Source organism: Syngnathus acus, chromosome 9 (assembly GCF_901709675.1).
Source record: "Syngnathus acus chromosome 9, fSynAcu1.2, whole genome shotgun sequence".
NCBI lineage: Eukaryota > Metazoa > Chordata > Actinopteri > Syngnathiformes > Syngnathidae > Syngnathus > Syngnathus acus.
Window position 1 is genome coordinate 3,543,298 of NC_051094.1, and position 14,491 is coordinate 3,557,788.

General features: G+C 46.4%; 2 protein-coding genes across 2 annotated transcripts in view; one reads left to right on the forward strand and one right to left on the reverse strand.

Annotated features, from left to right (window-relative positions):
- The window catches only part of LOC119127193, a 665,522-nt gene that overhangs the window by 529,492 nt on the left and 121,539 nt on the right, over positions 1 to 14,491 (reverse strand). The gene's annotated exons all lie outside the window — the stretch shown is intronic.
- The window catches only part of antxr2a (ANTXR cell adhesion molecule 2a), a 34,653-nt gene continuing 25,282 nt past the window's right edge, over positions 5,121 to 14,491 (forward strand). The window contains exons 1-10 of the mRNA XM_037259060.1: positions 5,121 to 5,590; positions 7,547 to 7,618; positions 9,414 to 9,485; positions 9,573 to 9,654; positions 9,727 to 9,831; positions 9,920 to 9,988; positions 10,694 to 10,774; positions 12,667 to 12,727; positions 12,995 to 13,090; positions 13,925 to 13,994. Coding sequence (XP_037114955.1) covers positions 5,406 to 5,590; positions 7,547 to 7,618; positions 9,414 to 9,485; positions 9,573 to 9,654; positions 9,727 to 9,831; positions 9,920 to 9,988; positions 10,694 to 10,774; positions 12,667 to 12,727; positions 12,995 to 13,090; positions 13,925 to 13,994 — 893 coding nt within the window. The 5' untranslated portion in view covers positions 5,121 to 5,405. The remainder of the gene's footprint in view (positions 5,591 to 7,546; positions 7,619 to 9,413; positions 9,486 to 9,572; positions 9,655 to 9,726; positions 9,832 to 9,919; positions 9,989 to 10,693; positions 10,775 to 12,666; positions 12,728 to 12,994; positions 13,091 to 13,924; positions 13,995 to 14,491) is intronic.

A 14,491-nucleotide genomic window follows, 5' to 3' on the forward strand; every position in this document is an offset into this window, starting at 1 on the left:
TCCTCGCTTTCCTCTGTTGACACGCGACGACGGCAGCTCGGAATATCTGCGATTCAGTCTCGTCACTCTGTCAGCTTTCTTGAGATCCGCGAGAATGAGCACGAGTGAAACCGGCTTCATTTCGCAAGTTCATCGAGTCGGACCGAACACGGTCGCAATTCCAATCAAAGACGTCTCGTGTGCTTTTGAGCCCTGCCTTTGGCAATTGTTCAATGGCTCTGCTCACGTATGCCAAATTTCACTTTTCCAAAGTGGGTTCAGTGGCTGAAATTTGGGAACCTCCTTGTGGAGGACACCCCAAAACGTCTGCTTCCCCTGTCCTTTTTGCTGGCTTTCAGAAGCTCATGACAGACAAACTGACCAAATTTCACGTTGCTAAGTTACACGGGCTACATGAGCCAAATTCTTTCCCAACCCTGGGCGAGCCTAAAATGGCCGCTCCCAAACAAAATGGCTGACTTGCTGTGTTGTCGAGGGTTCTCGCATGTGTTTAGTTAAGTGCGGCGTAGTCCAAGTTGAATGCGAGGTCATCTGAGAGAAGAGCAACGCGACCGTGCCTCCTCGCTGACAGGCTGGCAAAAACATCGGCGAGATGAAGCTGGCCTGAGGCTCTCGCAATGGAGGTGACCGGCTTCCCGGGATGCTTCGCTGCTCGTCCGAGCGCCTCAAAGACTTCCTGCTTCTCTAAAAAAAAAAAAAAACTCCTCCGGGCCCCCCGGGGGACAAGAGGGGACGGCGGCTGCGGCGGGCCTCCTCAGCAATCAGCCGCCATCAACGCGGCATGCTCTTGACACGTGAAGTCGCAGCTCATCCGCTTTTTTTTCCGCCCGCCAACCCCTCCGTACTCATTCAGTCAAACGCACATTTGCGTTTGGCAAGCGCGCTCCACAGTCTTCCCTTCGTGTGTCTTCGCAAGACGACTTCAGGCCCTTTGAGGGATAAACCATTTTTCCGCCGGGGGGGGGGGGGGGGGCTGGGGTGGATGGAGGGCACGTCGCCGTGTGTTAGTAAACTTAAAACATCACAATCGATTTACGAAATAGTACTCATTTCGCCACACCGGGAACTCAAACTATTCAAAATGGCTTCCAAAGTGAACAGTGTTTAGAATGTAAGCAAAATGATATTTTGCAATCATCACAATAACTTTCTTCACATTCCAACAGGATCGTCATTTGAGTCGGAAACAATTCAATAATAATAATAAAAAAAAAGCAAAAGCTCTAGCAATGTGTGCTAGCTTGTTGGGGTGATTTTTATGTTATTTGTACCTTTCTTTCATATGGCATTTTTTTTCTGTTATTTGTGACAATACAGGGCACTGCAAAAGTAGCTCCACAGCAGTATCGTTTGCTTTTTTCATCTTTTTTCTCTTTTTGAATTATTTGGATTTACTTTTAAACACTTTTTCGAGCAGTTCACGTTCATCTCGCCCACCACGAACCAAGAGTATTTGTGAGGAAATATGAAGTTGAAGAAATGGCAACGTACGAGGACGCCAGCGATATGAAACTTATTGTTTGCGATTGGCGTATTGCACAGGCCATTCTCACAATAAGGACATTTATGAGGACGTATTGTACAGCCCTAAGACATGTTGTACATAGATATAGTTTCCCCAAATTTGATTTAAATGCAACTTAAATGTCACATATTTCTTTTGGATTTGTCAATTCTCAATTGCTTTTGTTTAGTTTTATTACAGAAGGGCATTTAACAATTGGAGAAAATCGTCAATGCGCGCGATTGAATGTTGTGTCGTCGCCACGGCAACAAGGAGATCGGTAATGTGGCGACGACTTTATCACCTGTCCCCCGCCCCTCCCTCCCGCCCTTGTCTCGTGTTAAACGGCGGCGACTTTCCTCAAGTCCAATTTATGGCGGGCGCGGCTGTCACCGGCGAAGACGTGGAGCCGCAAAAAGAAGCTTCCAGACAGATTAAGGTAAAGTCCATCCTTAATTTGTTCATCACGAGGCGACCTGTCAGCCGGCGCGTCTTCATACGCTCGCCCGCCGCCGCGTCAAGGGGAGTCAAGCGTGAAACACAAAGGGGAATCAAGAGCAATTACTCGAGGGGGCGGGGCGGGGGCGAGGGCGGCCCGACTCGGACGGACGTCAACCGAGAACCATAATGGACGCCGTTTAAGGCAGTTCCCGGTGCAAATGAAAACACGCGCTCCACGACGAAGGACGGCTGCACATTTGTCACCCTCCAATCGGCGCCCTTTTGTGGAGGCGGATTTAACTTGTGTCATGCAAATGAGCCTCCACTGCCGCTGTGACCGAGCAAACATGTTACTCAATTTGGAATTGCTCACAAAGGGGGGTTTCTTTTCTGATATTTGGGTCCGATTTTAAAATAAGTGCTTTTTTTGAATAGTCTACTATTCTTTCTTGTATCATTATATTTTCCATCTAATTTCTTTTTTTGTAATTAAAGAAAAAGGTCTAATACTTTTGTATTGTTTAATTTTTTTCCAGTGGTTGATTGTTTAGCACTGTAGGACTGTATTTTTTGTGTGCTTTTTTTAAACCCTTTTTTTTTTTCAATATTTTTGTCTTCATTTTTGCCCAGTACCTTTTTTTCAGCCAATCTGTTTTAATTTTTGATAATGACACTTATTGGAATATCATATAAATTCCCACCATATTCTTTGTTCACTACATTTGTGTTTGATGTAAATTTCCGTATTTATTGATCTAATATTTCATGTATTTTTCAACAATTTTGGTCATATTTTGAGCCTTCCGTGTCGCTACCTGCCGGTTATCCGATAGCTTCGATTCAGCTCATCATCTGTGCATCCGACAACCCTGCTGCTCTGCTTGGCTGAGTGACTTTACTATAGCTGGTCTTTGCCTAGGCTATGTGATGAAAAGTTCACAGTTCACAAGTGTCGTGCAAAACAAATATTAGTGGTCAGTACAAACCATAATGACCTCTATGTTTCATAATTAGTCGAGTGGCCGTTATTTCTCAAGCTCCTTGAAGGAAGGCTTGTTTATCGCTAACGACGTCTTTAGTCGAAACATAAGAGCCCAGTCGACACATAAATGCCGTCCTTTCATCATGTCACTGTGTGTGTGTGTGTGTGTGTGCGTGCGTGCGTGTACGTGAGTGTGTGTCTGTTACTCATTAGCTGAGCTCAATGTTGGCTCTGTTGTGGTCGCTGCATTGTTTGATGGTTCTTTTGTAATCAGCAGATGTTAGTGCTCCGCTAAATCGCTTATCAGACGCTAATGTTAATTTCAGAATGTAGAAAGCCGGGGGGTGACTTAAAGTTGACATTTGATTGTTAGTTTCTCAAATATCCATTCGACCGTCCGCCCGCCCGCCCGTCCGTCTATCCATCCATCCATCCATCCATCCATCCATCCATCCATCCATCCATCCATCCATCCATCCATCCATCCATCCATCCATCCATCCATCCATCCATCCTGCTTGTCCCCACGGGACACCCTGAACTCGTTGCCAACCAATCGCAGGGCATACAGAGACGAACAACCATCAGCAATTTGGAGAGCTCAAGCGGCCTACCGAGCATGTTTTTGGGATGCGGGAGGAAACCGGAGGACCCGGAGAAAACCCACGCAGGCACGGGGAGAACATGCAAACTCCGGCACCCACCGAACTGTGAGGAGGACGTGCTAACCAGTGCTCCACCGTACCGTCACCCTTTGTAGGATTACGACTTGTTAAATAGTGGACGTTATTTTTCTTGAAAAATGAAAAAAGCGTTCAATTCTAATGTCCAATATGGCTGAATCTGCAAAAGAAGTGGCACGTTTGACCGCATGCGGCACCTTTGACGATAACTTACTGCACCAGCGATGAACATTCGCTTTGGATTTTGAGTTAAAACCAGCTAATTTGTTCAAACGCTAACAAACTTTGCGCTTGTTTTTGTTGACTTTTGCAGCCGTTCCTCCTTCCCAACGAGTTTAATCGCCTCAGCGCTCATGCGAATTAGCAAATACCGCAAGAAACGCGCACACACAAACAGACAGACAAACAAACTAGTCTGTACGGCGGCACAGAGTCGGCAGTTCCCTCTGAAAGCAAACGGCGTGCAAAGGAATTAACATTGTAATTAACATCCAATTAGACTTTGATTTGCCAGATAATTATACTGCTGTGTTGATGTTCACATTTGATGAGGTGTGTTAGCTGTAATTAGCTGCGGTGGAGGTGTGTGCTTGAGTGTGTGTGTGTGTGTCTGACAACTCAAGCACAGCTGAGGAGAGCAAAAGGAATCTGCAGTAGTAAAAGAAATTCAGCTAACAATGCGTTCAAAGCATACAAGTTTATCATCATGCAGGCTCATAAGAATTTGTCTTATCTCGTAAAAAAAAAAAATCCTTTATTTAGGGAATGAGAAAATAAATCTACAGAATTTGTAAGATTTTGCAAACAAAAGGGGGTGTACTTTCTTTGCTAACTGGACTTTTACTTAGGAACAAATGTTTTTTTTCTCCATCTGCAGTGGATTTGACTTGCAAGTGTGCTTAAATCGGACAGTGTAGTTAAAGTGTGTCACGTTCCCTTTCAGCCACCTGATGAAAAGTTCAGAAGAAAAGCAACATAACTGGCAGCGAGAAGATGGTTTGATTGCAAGAGCACATACAGTTTCCTGAACAGCCTGGAGTCATAGGTCTTCTTTTAATAGTGTTGCCAACTCGTGTTTGGACAAGATAGATGAGAGATAACATTCTTAGTATTTCCTGTATGAATGACACCGGTGAGGAAAGGTAGCATGACGTTGTGAAAAGTACACGTGTTGTTCAAAATACTTTATACACAATACATTTAATTTTTTGAAAATTAAGTAAATATCATGTAATTCAGACTTCTCTAAAAGTAGTATCTTTTTTTTTTCAAAACAATACATCTATTTTGGGGGGAGAAAATCTTGAGAAAAAAGTTTGTAATAATAGTTTTTCTATTAATAATATTTTTGTTTCCTGAAAAAATGACCGTTTTTATACAATGCACTTATGGATTTTGATTTTAGAACATCGGAATGCATTTTTTCGTTTTATGAAGATTTTTTTGCGATTTTCGTTTTTCCCAGTTTCCATGAAGCAGGAATTTCACAAATCCGAACTTGTCCTGAACGCATCACAAGTTAGTAAATTGGACTTCTCCCCAAGTTTTGTCGTGTCGCAACTGCTCGTTTTCTCAGAATTTCTCTCATTTTCTCAAGAATCTCCCCAAAGTGACGTCGACGCGAAGCTCGGACTTGTTCGGAGTTAACTGAAGTTGCAAGAGAGCAAAGTGTGAGTCAACAACGATGACGACAGCGCGGTAATTTCCTCAATTTCACATGTCGCCGTGGACTCCGAATGCGGCGATTTGACATGTAGCTTGTTACTCGTCGTTGTCATCTCCTCCTCACCTACCAATGCCTCGATACACACGTTCGAAAATGTCGCCAGACTTCTCCCCGGCGAGTCAACTTTTGCCCGGGCAGCGTTGGATCCGTGCGGCCGCCATGGGCGCGCTCTTGCTGGGCGTTTTAGCCTCCAAGGGCTGGGCGGAGGAAGCATCCTGCCACGGAGCTTACGACCTCTACTTCGTCCTCGACAAGTAAGACGCTGCGCGGCTCGCTTGCACGCACTTCAGCCGGTCTCTTAAGTGAGCAGAAATGTGTCGAAAACTTGCTAGCACCATCCGAGTTTACGGTGACAACACCTGGTGCCGTATGACTATGCCCCAGCGCAGTTATGGATGGCATAACAATATGGCCTTTTGAAAACCAAAACGTACATATTAACACACTTTTCCCGAACTAGCCACCTTTTGATTGCGTTCAAATTTGTTCAATGCTCATACACGCCAAATGAAGAGACAAGAACTAGAAACGCTGTTGCCTATGCCCAGACCCAAAATGAATTGACAGCTGTCCAGTAAATCAGATGTGCCCATGAAAGGTTTCGGGTAATGTGACATGATGAAATGGGGACATAACAAGAGTGCTTTTTCTAATACGTTAGATATTTGCCTTCCCTTTAGTGATTGGACTTCCAAGAATGTTAGCACCTGTCTGAGAAAGCTAGCACGAGAAACTAGAATGCTAACTGCGGCAACAAGAATTTCATAAGCTGTCAGTAACGACGCTGACATTTAGAATCGATCATCCTATTGATTATTCCATCCATTATTCGATTAATGCGGAGGTCCATATGCCTGTTCAGTGGTAATTGCGTTGAGTTCTTACCTGTCGTCGGTATCGTCATCACGCTCCGCCCACTTCATTTTGGAGTAATGCCATCAAACTGTTAAAAAAACCAAAATATTTATTTGTAGCCACCCCAAACCCTGAGCAGCATCCGATTCCCCTTCTTCCATGGAAAGAAGTCCGACATTTGTTGCTGGAAGAGCGCATCTGGCAGCAATAAGTTCCTGTAAATAAATTCCCCAAACTGATTTAACTTCTTCGAAGGTGATTTAATACTCTGCCCATCCGTCCTCTAGTGGCTGTTGGCTGTATTGCATAACAATCTGACAGCAAATTGTGTGGGAAAAGCAACCCCCCAAAAAAAACCAGTATTTGGATTCCTTTAAATGTTTGAACTCAGAAAAGCTGTAGGTCGCATGTCTTGGATGAGCTGCCGTACAGAATGTCTACTTGATAAAGTTGTTGGACAAAACAGCAGCAGCCTACTCGGGTTGGTGTTTGGAGCCGCATGTTTTTGTTGGAAGTTGACAAAACAAGTTGAAGCCGTGATGATGCAGACGCAGGAAGGAGCAGTTGCATCATCACCCGCAGACACACAACTTCATGTCCGAGTTGTTTTTTTTCCATTTCATTTGAATGCGGTCACTCCCTCAAGACGCCCTAGAGTTGCTTTTTGCTTTTTTCTTTTTATTGTTCACACCCACCTAGATGACAGAATGCTGACAGCATTGCAGGACATTTTAGTCAGCGAGTTTCCTCATCACTGCTGCAATTTTTCATCCGTGCTTTGCGGCGGCCACGGGTGTCACAACCAGATGTAGGACAAAAAAGTGCCTCTTTTAAATATGCACAAAATAAAGAATGACACTTTTTTTCCTTTTGAAATATCCCTGTGGTTCTAAGAATTCTTTTTTTTTTTTTTAAAGTATGCTCATTTGTCTAAATGTCTTTTCTTGGATGACACCAATTTTGATGCTAAAATTATCAATGGATGTTGGAAAAAGGCGTGACGTGCAGTTTTTCTTGAAAATAATGACACCCAAGATATCTTTTTATTGTGATAAAATTGATCTTGGCCTGCCTGCGAGCGTAGTGACCATAAATGGTTCTAAAAATGGACAGATGGATGAAAACAAAAATAACAAAAGCGAAAAGGATGACTTCGTTGCCTCCTAATGTTGCCACTTATTCTATTTTGTATTTATTTTCTCTCTGTTACTAGACCAACCCAAAAGGTGTCATGAGGTAAAATGTAGCGCCGTTTCTTGTCCTGGTGAATGTCCGACTTCCTGAAATCCTTCCTGGATTTCGGATCTGATTTTTGCTGACGCAAGATGAGCAGCGCTGTTTTTGTCTCCCTTCAGGTCGGGCAGCGTCGCCACCGACTGGTTCGAGATCTATTCCTTTGTCAAGAATCTCACCGACAGATTCGTCAGGTGAGTGAGCGAGTGCGCGCAGCAAGCCTCCCTTTCCCGAGTGGACAGACTCGCACGCCGCCATCATAGATGCACTGATAAGAATAGAATTAAAAATGGACAGTGCTACAACAAAACAAATGTGATTCTCTCAAGATTTGTCTCTTGAAAAAAACCTTTCTCCTCTTGAGGGATGTTTGAGGCCACGCGTGCAATGGCCGCCTCGTTCCCGGTCGGAACTCGATCATGTTCTCGCACGGCGGCCGGGCCTCTCGGCTCCAATCTCCAATTTTTGGAGGATGGGCCGGCGCGTCCTATTGGGACCAAAAAACAGTCCCTCTCCAAAGCATTTGCGCCGGCTGCCAGCTCAGCTACAGGACAGACGGCGGCGTCCGCGCCAGAAGCGCCTCGTGCGCGCGCACTCGCTTGCCCGCCCGGAGAAAATAGCAAAGGCAGCAGGTGGGAGTGGGTGGCGGAGTCGGCCGCTCTTCTGGGCTGCGAGAACGGCCATTTGCCACAGGAGTGGCCACTGCACGTACCCCCCCCCCCATCCCGCCCCCAAACTCCCGACTTCCACCGTTTCGTCTCAGACGAAAAGTCATTGTTTTGTATGAAAAATAAGTCATTTATTATCGTCAAAGAACAAAAAGAAAAACAATCCTTGAAAATTTCTAGAAAACTTTATTTTATTTCTTTTTTTAAGTTAGCTTGAAGTTTAAGAATCGTTTTTTGTTTAGGGGATAATCTCATGAGTCACCAGCTGAACACCAACAACGTTGTGATGTCGGGATTAAAAAAGAGGGAAATAAACAAACACAAAAAAAAAACGTGCAACACACAAATGTCTAAACTTGAAATGTAAGAAGTTTTTAAAGTAAAAGGTTGTAGCAACGTTCAGCTTCTGCTCCCACAAAGGCCTGCGGGAACGCTGCAAGTTGGCCGTTACGCTTTGCAACTTCACGCCCGGCAACGCAAAAAGTCGCACATTTTCTCTTTCCACCCAATATGTCCTCATTTGCAATTCCCGCTTACACTTTGAACACAAAGGAACAACACATACAAATCTCAACTACTTTCCAAGATTATGATGATGACTTTTGAAAGCGACACTTGGTTCTGCTCTTGATACTTCCCAACTTTGTGATAGTCTTTGGACGTCCAAAATAATACGGACAAAAACGAGCACAATATTCCTTTAAAAACGACAACTGCTGGAATATATCATGAGGACACCCGAGTCTTTTTGCAGAATTATCGTGCCGAATACCTTGAGTATGAAAAACATCACGGTTATTTTGGGGGTGTGTACAAGCCAAAATAAATACTTTTTGAGATGCAACCTGTAAAGGTGTCAGAACAACTTGAGCTTGGTGATCTAACTTTAACAAAAACCAAGATCCTCTTTCCGAGCCCAACGCACTGTTTGTCACCTTCCGACGTGTCCTTTCATGTCTGCTCAAAATGACGCCTTGAAATGTAGCTATGCAGCGGACTTGAGTCCAAATCAGTACCACTTAGTCATCAAAACCAGCCCGCCTTGTCCGGCGTGGCGTTAAAAGTGTCAAGTACATATTTGCATCCATATTTCTGCCCCACAGGACGTGACTCATATCACAGCAACATGTTAGCTGCGACTTCCTTCTTGCTGACAGAAAAGGGCTAAATTTAGTGCTACGTGTTGAAAGTATATTGGATTCGCAGCCACCCGTAGAAGCTTTCGGCAATTGGCCGAGCCACCAAACTGCCTGATAGGAACAGAAAAATCATGCTAAAGGTTCATATCATGTTGATTTATTTATTTTTTTATACCCTTTAGTCCCAGGATGCGAGTTTCCTTCATCGTATTCTCGGGCCAAGCTCACGTCCTCCTACCGCTGACAGGCGAGGGGTAAGTTGCCGTCCTATTGCTAGCGTGTTAGCATTTTGAGGAAATTGCTAGCTTAGTGCATTGGAAAACATGTTTGTGTGTCATAAGGTACAAAATAGAAGAAGGCCTGGAGAAGCTGCGAGCGGTCAATCCGGCTGGCGAGACGTACATGCACGAGGGTATGAAAATGGTGAGCGCACCCTTTGGCACGCAGCCACGAGAAATGAGCCTGACTTTTTTTTGGCGCCGTTTCACCCCGTAGGCCACAGATCAGATCCAGAAACAGACTCTCAAGTCGTCTAGCATCATCCTGGCGTTGACGGACGGGAAGCTGGATGTGTTTGTTCACGAACTCACCGTCAAGCAGGTCCCGCCCGGCCCGTGTCGCTTTTTTTTTTTTTTTTGTTGCTTTTCTACAATTTGTTTACTTTTTTTTTTGGAACATTTTCCTAAAGGCGGAGGAAGCACGGAAGTATGGCGCTCGCGTGTACTGCGTGGGCATCAAGGACTTTGACGAGGAGCAGGTGAGAGAACACTTAGCTCGATGCTAACGACGCTGCAAATGAGCGTTGACAGAAATGCGCATCGACGACCACCGCGACGGTCGTGAACCTCGGAATGAGCGCGACTTGAGGCGTGTGGAGCAGCGAGCGCCGCATTCAAACAGAACGTTACCGCAATACTGTCCTCACAACAGTGGGCTGGCTTCTGGGCCGCTTTTGACCTGGAACCGGCCCTGTGCGAAAAGGACCTCCAGTAAGTTGCAGCCTTTGTCGCTTGAGTGACGTCACTGACCCACTTTGAGGCAGCCGCATTTTTGGAGTCAGAATTTCATGGATTTCAACTCGTATCCGACCTGAGATTTTCTTGATGCTGACCAGGCCCAAAATTGAACTGAGCACATTGGGTTACACCACCTTTCATTGTGAATCATTCATTTTTCATTTTACTATGCCTGACTGATTCTGGCAGCAGATTGATAAAGTGGCAAACCCCGCTGGCCACATTTGGCCAGTGTTGGGCCTACCCCCCCCTCCCCGTAACCACGGCAACCATGCGGCGCCCAAACAAAGACAACACGAGACTCCCTTTGCACCACCGTCGAGCCTTTGCCACATTTGGGCCATCTGCTCCGTGGCACGCCGCTTGTCCGCTCCAGAGCCGAGGCTCAGTCAGAACCGGGCTAGCCGTGCCGTTCTCAAACCTTTTCCTCCCGCTTGTGCACGCAGCTGGCCGACATCGCCGACACCAGGGACCAGGTGTTTCCTGTCAAAGATGGCTTCCACGCGCTGAAAGGCATCGTCAATTCTGTAAGTGGAGCTTCCTCCTTCATCTTCGTCGTCTTTCGCTTCCGCCGATTTATTTAAAAGTTGGAAACGGCTCGTTTCCCGTACCCGACTTCACCCGTGCTGCCAAAGGAAAAACTCGAGTGAGGCGTCAAACACACTGTGCCTGAGGAAATTGAAGTGGCGTGAGGAAGCCTTTTAGCAGCCAGTGTGTGTTTCGTTCGTTCTTGCGTCAACTTGGGATGTTTTAGCAATGTGTGTGATGCCGCTTCAAAAGTATGTGTGAGAGCCTTTAAGAAGCGCACGTGAGATTCTGTTCATGTGGCGTGTGTGTGGCTCTTGAGTGTGTCACGATTGTGCGCGTGCTCCTTTCAGGAGTGTTTGCGTCAGCCAATCGTGCGAGTGTTTCGTGAGCAAATTCGAGGCGCGTGCCTGTGACTGTTTCAGTGAGAGTGCGTGTGGACTGCGCACTTTGTTTTTGGTGGTGAATGTGAGAGCGTTTCAGTTGTGTGTCTGTGAGCACTACGGTAGTGTTTTTGTGAGGAGATCAATAACACACAGGCCGCAGTTGGATGTGGGGCCTGCACGGCTTTCTTTTTGCTTCACACACACACACAAACGCGGAGTTGGTGGACATGATGTGTGTCAGGCGAGGCCAGAAGGAACATCTGCTGGAGATGTTGCAGCTGCGTTCAGGCCAACGCACTCACACGGACGGACGGACGGAGCTGCCACGTGTGCAGGCGGGAAGGACGCAATGCCAAATGCTCATTGGTGTTGTTGCTAACGAAAGCAATCTGTCCGCCTCTCATTGGAGCCCGGTATTTCTCTCCACAGGAGGAAAATCTTTTGTTCCCCAATGAAACGATGACGACGCGCGGGAATTGGAGGGAAAATGTACAAAAGTTATATTTTACCAGACGTAATCACAAATCATTTAGGGTAATAGTTTTCAAATGAATGTAGTTTAATGTATGTGGTTTTTTTCCCCTATTCTATTTTTAAGGAAAGACATCTTAGTACAAAAAGGTGGTTCGTTAAATGAATCACATTGAATTAAAAGTAGTTTTGGCAAGTTTGAGGGGAGCTTGGGAAAAGGAGGCATTTTTGCCATCTTTAGGAAGGGAGGCCTTGCATGTAAATTTGGCATGCCTTTCTTTTTTTTCTAGAGAGGTACGTGGAGCTGTAGCTTGAGAAAGCTGCTGAAAACTTGAGGAAAGGGTGATTGCTGGTAATTTAATGTGGGAGGATGACAAAAGGAGGGCTTCGTTTCTTGATAAACTTGATAAACAATGTGCAATTGCTGAGCGAAGGGTCGATTGCTGGTGAGGAAAAGAAAGCCGGCTGGCTGCTGAATATTCCTGCCCAACGCGGCGGGGAGCTCGGACCTGACGGCAAACAAGGCCGACATCTTTTGTTTTATCAGCACTCTGACGAGGAAGTCATTATCAGCAGATAAACGTCGCATTTCCTTTTTCCTGTAGCCTCGCCCCAAATTGTCCTTTTTTTTTTATCCCTCCATATCCCGCTGTCACATTTGTTTCCCACACTTGGCAGTAAATACTCGCCGCTCGTCAGACGGAAGCCGCGAGCAACTTGCGCCGAAAGGCCCGCCCAACGTGCTTCTTTTGAACCGGGCGCCATTTGCATACTTTGTCCTTTGTTGATTTACGGACTGGCGACAGTGGAGGACCCTCACGAGCCTCTTTATATGTTAATGCCGCATCGGCAGCCTACAAGCGCCTGATGTGATCGCCTCGCATAATTTGCCCATAAAAGCAGCCGTCCGCCGCGTCGGAGCCGAGACGTTTCTCAGGTGTCGCGCCTTAATCTGTTTTGCAAAGCTGACACGCTCGATAGGCCGGCGCCGACGTGACGATAACGTGTTGCTGGCGTTCTTCTCTGTGTGTGTGCAGATTCTGAAGAGGTCCTGTACAGAGATCCTGAGTGTGGAGCCCTCCAGCGTCTGCGTCAACGGTGAGGCTATTTCAACCCATGTGCTCACTAGCGCCCCCTGGAAGGTTGGGAAAAGTCAGCCCCGTGATGGCGAGGAGTAGTTTGGAAAGATAGTTGCCGGCAAGTTTAGGAAAGGCGGGTTTTTGCTGTTACGTTTAGGCCGATTGCTGGTAAGTGTAGGAAAAGGGGAGAATTCTGGCATTTGTACAGAAGGGCGGGTCCGTAGGATGGTGAGTCTGCCGTCAAGGCCCGCATGCTCCTGAACTCATCCAAATGTTGCCACCGCAGAGACGTTCGCCATGGTGCTGCGCGGGAATGGCTTCGCCTTGGGCCGCAGCAGTGAGAGCGTGGTGTGCAGCTTCATCGTGGACCAGCAAACCTTCAGTAAGTGTCACCGCCATGTGCTGTACCATAAGCACGTAAATTGCTTTCTGCTGTCATCGTTTCTCTTGAATGTCGTCGTCTTTGTTTAATGCGGCAACACGGGGCGGAAACTTTATTTATTTCTATATTTCTTTTTTTGAAAAGGGGTCATGGACGGTGAAGTCGGGACCACACTAGCTTTGCAATTTTATTTATGAAGCAAAGTGCCGTCCATCGTGAAACAAATCGGCCGATGTTGTCGTGTACCCGATGTGGTTTGTACAGGTCACGCTGCCTTCTTCTTATTTTGGGCCGCAATCTGTTTCCGCCACATTTAGCTCATCTTCCTAAACACGCGTTTGGCGCCTGCCAATGCCAACAAGTTATTTTCTGACTCCTGACTGAAATACTTGTGCAGCATATTGTGCCTGGTTTTTCTTTTTCATGTTTTTTTTTTTTTTCCCAAGACTCAACCCGTCGTCAGCAGATGTCCTTTCTCAGTTCCATCGCCCACTCGGGGAAAGGCCCGCCGACGTTCCTTCCTCTTTTTTTTTTTTGGCATCCTGCATGTGTTTCTGACGACCTTTTTTTAACGGCAGGGGTCGGTTTTTTAATTAGGGATGGCAGTGGGGTGGGGCGTCTGGAGCGCGCGCCGCATATGTCCGACAAATGCCACAGCCTCGTCCGTCACCTCGGCGGTGGGAAGGCCAAACAATCGACCGCGGTGGCCGGAGACTCAAACGGCAAATGTGGATCCGTTAAGTTGTCATGCTTCTTCTGCATGTTAGCAAACGACTCCTCCTTCATTTTCATTTTCACGTGAATATCTACGTTTTGTTTTGCTCCCCCGTCTAGATAACAAGCCGAGCGTCGTGCGCAACGACTACCTGCTCTGCCCTGCGCCCAAGCTCTACGACGTGGGACAGTAAGTACGGCGCCACCCCGCTCTTGCGCTTGTTGCCAATGTCAATGGGATCATTTTCACCTTCGGGAATGTGACAAGTCAAAACGATCTCGATAGCCTCTCGTCACAAAAAGTCTCAGCGTGCTTCACGTGCCCACAGCTGACAACCTCATCGATACTGTTACCATGCTCAATGATAGAAGGCCGTTGGTCAATTTTCGTGGCATCAAAGTGAAACTGTTACCAAAGCAGAGAGCGCTAGAGCACAAACACACATGAACTGCGTGAACGCGGCGCTATTATGCAAAATGGACGGGAAGCAGCCGCGTTTTTGTGTCGACGTGGTTTGGGTTTTGCCCAATAATCCCCAAAGTCACAACAACACGCGTTTGACCAATCAAACGCCGACGCTTGCAAGGAGGATTGCCCGCTTATCTCGAATACTCGGCGTATAAACAGCAGCTACTTCAAGTATATTATGATACACTAATCCTCTGACCACGAGGCTGTCCGATTTG